The sequence below is a fragment of the Siphateles boraxobius genome, unplaced genomic scaffold (genome assembly GCF_051911475.1).
Source record: "Siphateles boraxobius isolate OS27281-9 unplaced genomic scaffold, OSU_SipBor_1 115, whole genome shotgun sequence".
Classification (NCBI taxonomy): Eukaryota; Metazoa; Chordata; class Actinopteri; order Cypriniformes; family Leuciscidae; genus Siphateles; species Siphateles boraxobius.
The window spans coordinates 387,501-391,283 of NW_027508717.1; the positions used below are offsets into that span (position 1 = coordinate 387,501).

The window sequence follows — 3,783 nt, forward strand, 5'->3', positions numbered from 1 at the left end:
AAAATCATTTATTTTGCCTTGTGCATGAGAAAAAATGCTCGTTCTTAGATTCAGCTCCAATTGATTGTCATGCAAATTATATAGTGAAGTCTCTACATGCCATTTAGATTTACTTGAAGCATTTCCCAAGTTATAAGAGCTTATAATATTTAAAACGCTTAAATAAAATAAAAAATTTGCCTTGTGCATGAGGAAAATGCTTATTTTGAGATTCAGCTCTAATTGATTTTCATGCAAATGATATAGTGAAGTCTCTACATGCCATTTATAGACTTACTTAATGCAAGTCTTGAATTCATGCATTAATGAATTAATTTTATTCATGAATTTATGCTTGAATAAAATAATTAATTTTGCCTTATGCATGAGGAAAATGCTTATTCTGAGATTTAGCTCTGATTGATTTTCATGCAAATGATACAGTGAAGTCTCTGCGTGCCATTTATAGATTTACTTGCTGTATTTTTGCTGACCTTCCATCATTGTTTGGTCTCCAGGCTGAGAGATGAACGAGAGCGTCGTGGCTTTGCCGTCCTCCTCGTGGCTGGAAGCCGAAGCGTTCGACGGGAACCGGAGCCTGGCGTTCTCATCGGCGGCCCTGGATTTCCACGTGAACCCGTGGGACATCATGCTGTGCCTGTCGGGAACGGTGATCGCGTGTGAGAACGCCATCGTGGTGGCCATCATCTTCTACTCGCCGACGTTACGCAACCCAATGTTCGTGCTGATCGGCAGCCTCGCCACCGCTGACCTACTGGCCGGAATGGGATTAATCCTGAACTTCGCGTTCCAGTATCTGGTGTCCTCCGAGACTATAAGCCTCATTACGGTGGGATTCCTCGTGTCGTCCTTCACGGCGTCCATCAGCAGCCTGTTGGCCATCACAATCGACCGCTATCTGTCGCTCTACAACGCTCTGACGTATTTCTCCGAGAAGACGCTTCATTACGTGCATCTGATGCTGGTGGGAACGTGGGGAGCGTCTCTCGGATTGGGACTGATGCCTGTCTTAGGCTGGAACTGTTTAGAGGACGAGTCCACCTGCAGTATCGTGCGCCCGCTCAAACGCACAAACCTCACTCTGCTAGCCGCGGCGTTCTTCGTCATCTTCATCCTCATGCTCAGCCTGTACTTTAAGATCTGTAAGATCGTTTGTCATCACGCGCACCAGATCGCTCTCCAGCAGCACTTCTTCACCACTTCACATTACGTGGCCACTAAGAAGGGTGTCTCCACGCTCGCCATCATCCTGGGCACGTTCGGGTTCAGCTGGCTTCCCTTCGCTATTTACTGTTTAGTGGGAGAGCGCGAGTATCCGCCGGTTTACACGTACGCTACGCTACTCCCCGCAACATACAACTCCATGATCAACCCCATCATCTACGCGTACCGAAACCCTGAGATCCAGCGCTCACTTTACATGCTCTTCTGCGGATGCTTTCACAGCAACGGCTCGTACCGCTCCAGATCGCCCAGTGAGGTCTAGATCACGCGTCTCGGTTATTCAACCTTTAGACAAAATCAAAAAAGAGTGTTTTTTGTTGAGCATCATGTTTGATGCATCAGGCTTTTATGAAATAAACAGCTCAGTTTTATTCAGAGACCCAATCTTTAGTTTATATGGTCGTGTAAATCAATGAGATCTTTATTAAAGTGTAGCAGACTACTTGCATAAAATGTATATAAATATCTCCCAATAATGTCTTGATTTGAATGCTTATTTTATGATCAAAACATATAATGCAATGCAATACAATGATGATTGAGAGATGAACAAATAAACCTTCCACCAAAGCCTGATGATCATATTTGATACTTGATTGATTTTTCCTATAAATAATGTCTGATAATCAAGTAAACCGAAGCTGCTTCAGTGCAGATGAAATATTATTAACAATATTAAAGTTATTCTTACGTTTACTTGATAAAATCAGGTCAGATTTCACAGCAGAAAAATTTGAGCTGAAGGACGTTTGTACAATTACACTAAAAGACTTTTACTTGATAAACGAGTCTAAATATCAATCAGACACAGATGGACTGGAGGAGATCGAATGAAACCGCAACGCTTGCATCATTTAGAGGCCTTAGAAATTCACGTGTCAAATATGATACAGGAGGACTTATGGGGTTAAACACTCATTCGTGTGCAGAAGTATGAATATGGCACTCAAAGTGTCTGTTGTTCAATTGCACTTTACTGAGACCAGGACGTCTCGACACGCTGTGAACGAGCAACGACACGCATCAAGAATGTATATTTATATTATTTATTTATAAGCCACATGTTGCACTTTACTGTACACATTTACATGCCAAAGCAGTATTGCATAGGCCTACGTGTTTCACTTGTGTGGTGTGTTTTCTATTTTGTAAAGTTGTCCATGAATGTACATTTTATACAAAACAGTGAACACAAAATAAAACATGAAAAGCTCACGGTTTTCATTGCTTTGTCAGGTCAAAGTGTGTTTGTGTGTGAGGAACTAATAATGCAAGGACAGTCCACCTAAAAATGATCATTCTGTGTTCCAAACCCAAGATATTTTAAGAAATGTCTGTTTTTTTCAATGGGCTGAAATGTTTTGTTCCCAAAGTTCTTTAAAACATCATCTTTTGAGTTCTGCAAAAGAAAGAACATTTTTTCAATGACTGAGCAAATAAAGACAAAATGGTCATTTTTGACTGAACTATCGCTTTAATCTGTGAGTTAAAATGTTGTTCTGTATGTAACAGCTCTTCTTGGCATACGTTACACTAAACCTCACTCGCATCCTGGTCACGGCACCGCCGTGTTACACCCGCTGTTACTCGACCCGCCGTTACTCGACCCGCCGTTACTCGACCCGCCATTACTCGACTCGCCGTTACTCGACTCACCGCTACTCGACCCGCCGTTACTCGACTCACCGCTACTCAACCCGCCGCTACTCGACCCGCCGTTACTCGACTCACCGTTACTCGACCCGCCGTTACTCAACTCGCCGTTACTCGACCCGCCGTTACTCAACTCGCCGTTACTCGACCCGCCGTTACTCAACTCGCCGTTACTCGACCCGCCGTTACTCAACTCGCCGTTACTCGACCCGCCATTACTCGACTCGCCGTTACTCGACTCACCGCTACTCGACCCGCCGCTACTCGACCCGCCGTTACTCGACTCACCGCTACTCGACTCGCCGCTACTCGACCCGCCGTTACTCGACTCACCGCTACTCGACCCGCCGTTACTCGACTCACCGCTACTCGACTCACCGCTACTCAACTCGCCGTTACTCGACTCACCGCTACTCGACTCGCCGCTACTCGACCCGCCGCTACTCGACCCGCCGCTACTCGACCCGCCGTTACTCGACCCACCGTTACTCGACCCGCCGTTACACGACCCGCCGTTACTCGACCCGGCGTTACTCGACCCGGCGTTACTCGACTCGTCGTTACTCGACCCGGCGTTACTCGACTTGTCGTTACTCGACCCGCCGTTATTCGACCCGCCGTTATTCGACCCGCCGTTACTCGACCCGCCGTTACTCGACCCGCCGTTACTCGACGCGCCGTTACTTGACGCGCCGTTACTCGACCCGCCGTTACTCGACTCGCCGTTACTCGACCCGCCGTTACCCGACTTGCCGTTACTCAACTCGCCGTTACTCGACTCGACGTTACCCGACTCGCCGTTACTCGACCAGCTGTTACTCGACCCGCCGTTACTCAACTCGCCGTTACTCGACTCGACGTTACCCGACTCGCCGTTACTCGACCAGCTGTTACTCGACTCGCCGT

At 46.9% G+C, this 3,783-nt stretch overlaps 1 protein-coding gene across 1 annotated transcript in view; it reads left to right on the forward strand.

Moving 5' to 3' along the window:
* gpr6 (G protein-coupled receptor 6) overlaps nucleotides 1–1,803 on the forward strand; it is a 2,892-nt gene extending 1,089 nt beyond the window's left edge. Inside the window, exon 2 of the mRNA XM_077199903.1 lies at nucleotides 498–1,803. Within this exon, the coding sequence (XP_077056018.1) occupies nucleotides 506–1,486 (981 nt within the window). The 5' untranslated portion in view covers nucleotides 498–505 and the 3' untranslated portion in view covers nucleotides 1,487–1,803. The remainder of the gene's footprint in view (nucleotides 1–497) is intronic.
* Nucleotides 1,804–3,783: the final 1,980 nt, after the last annotated feature.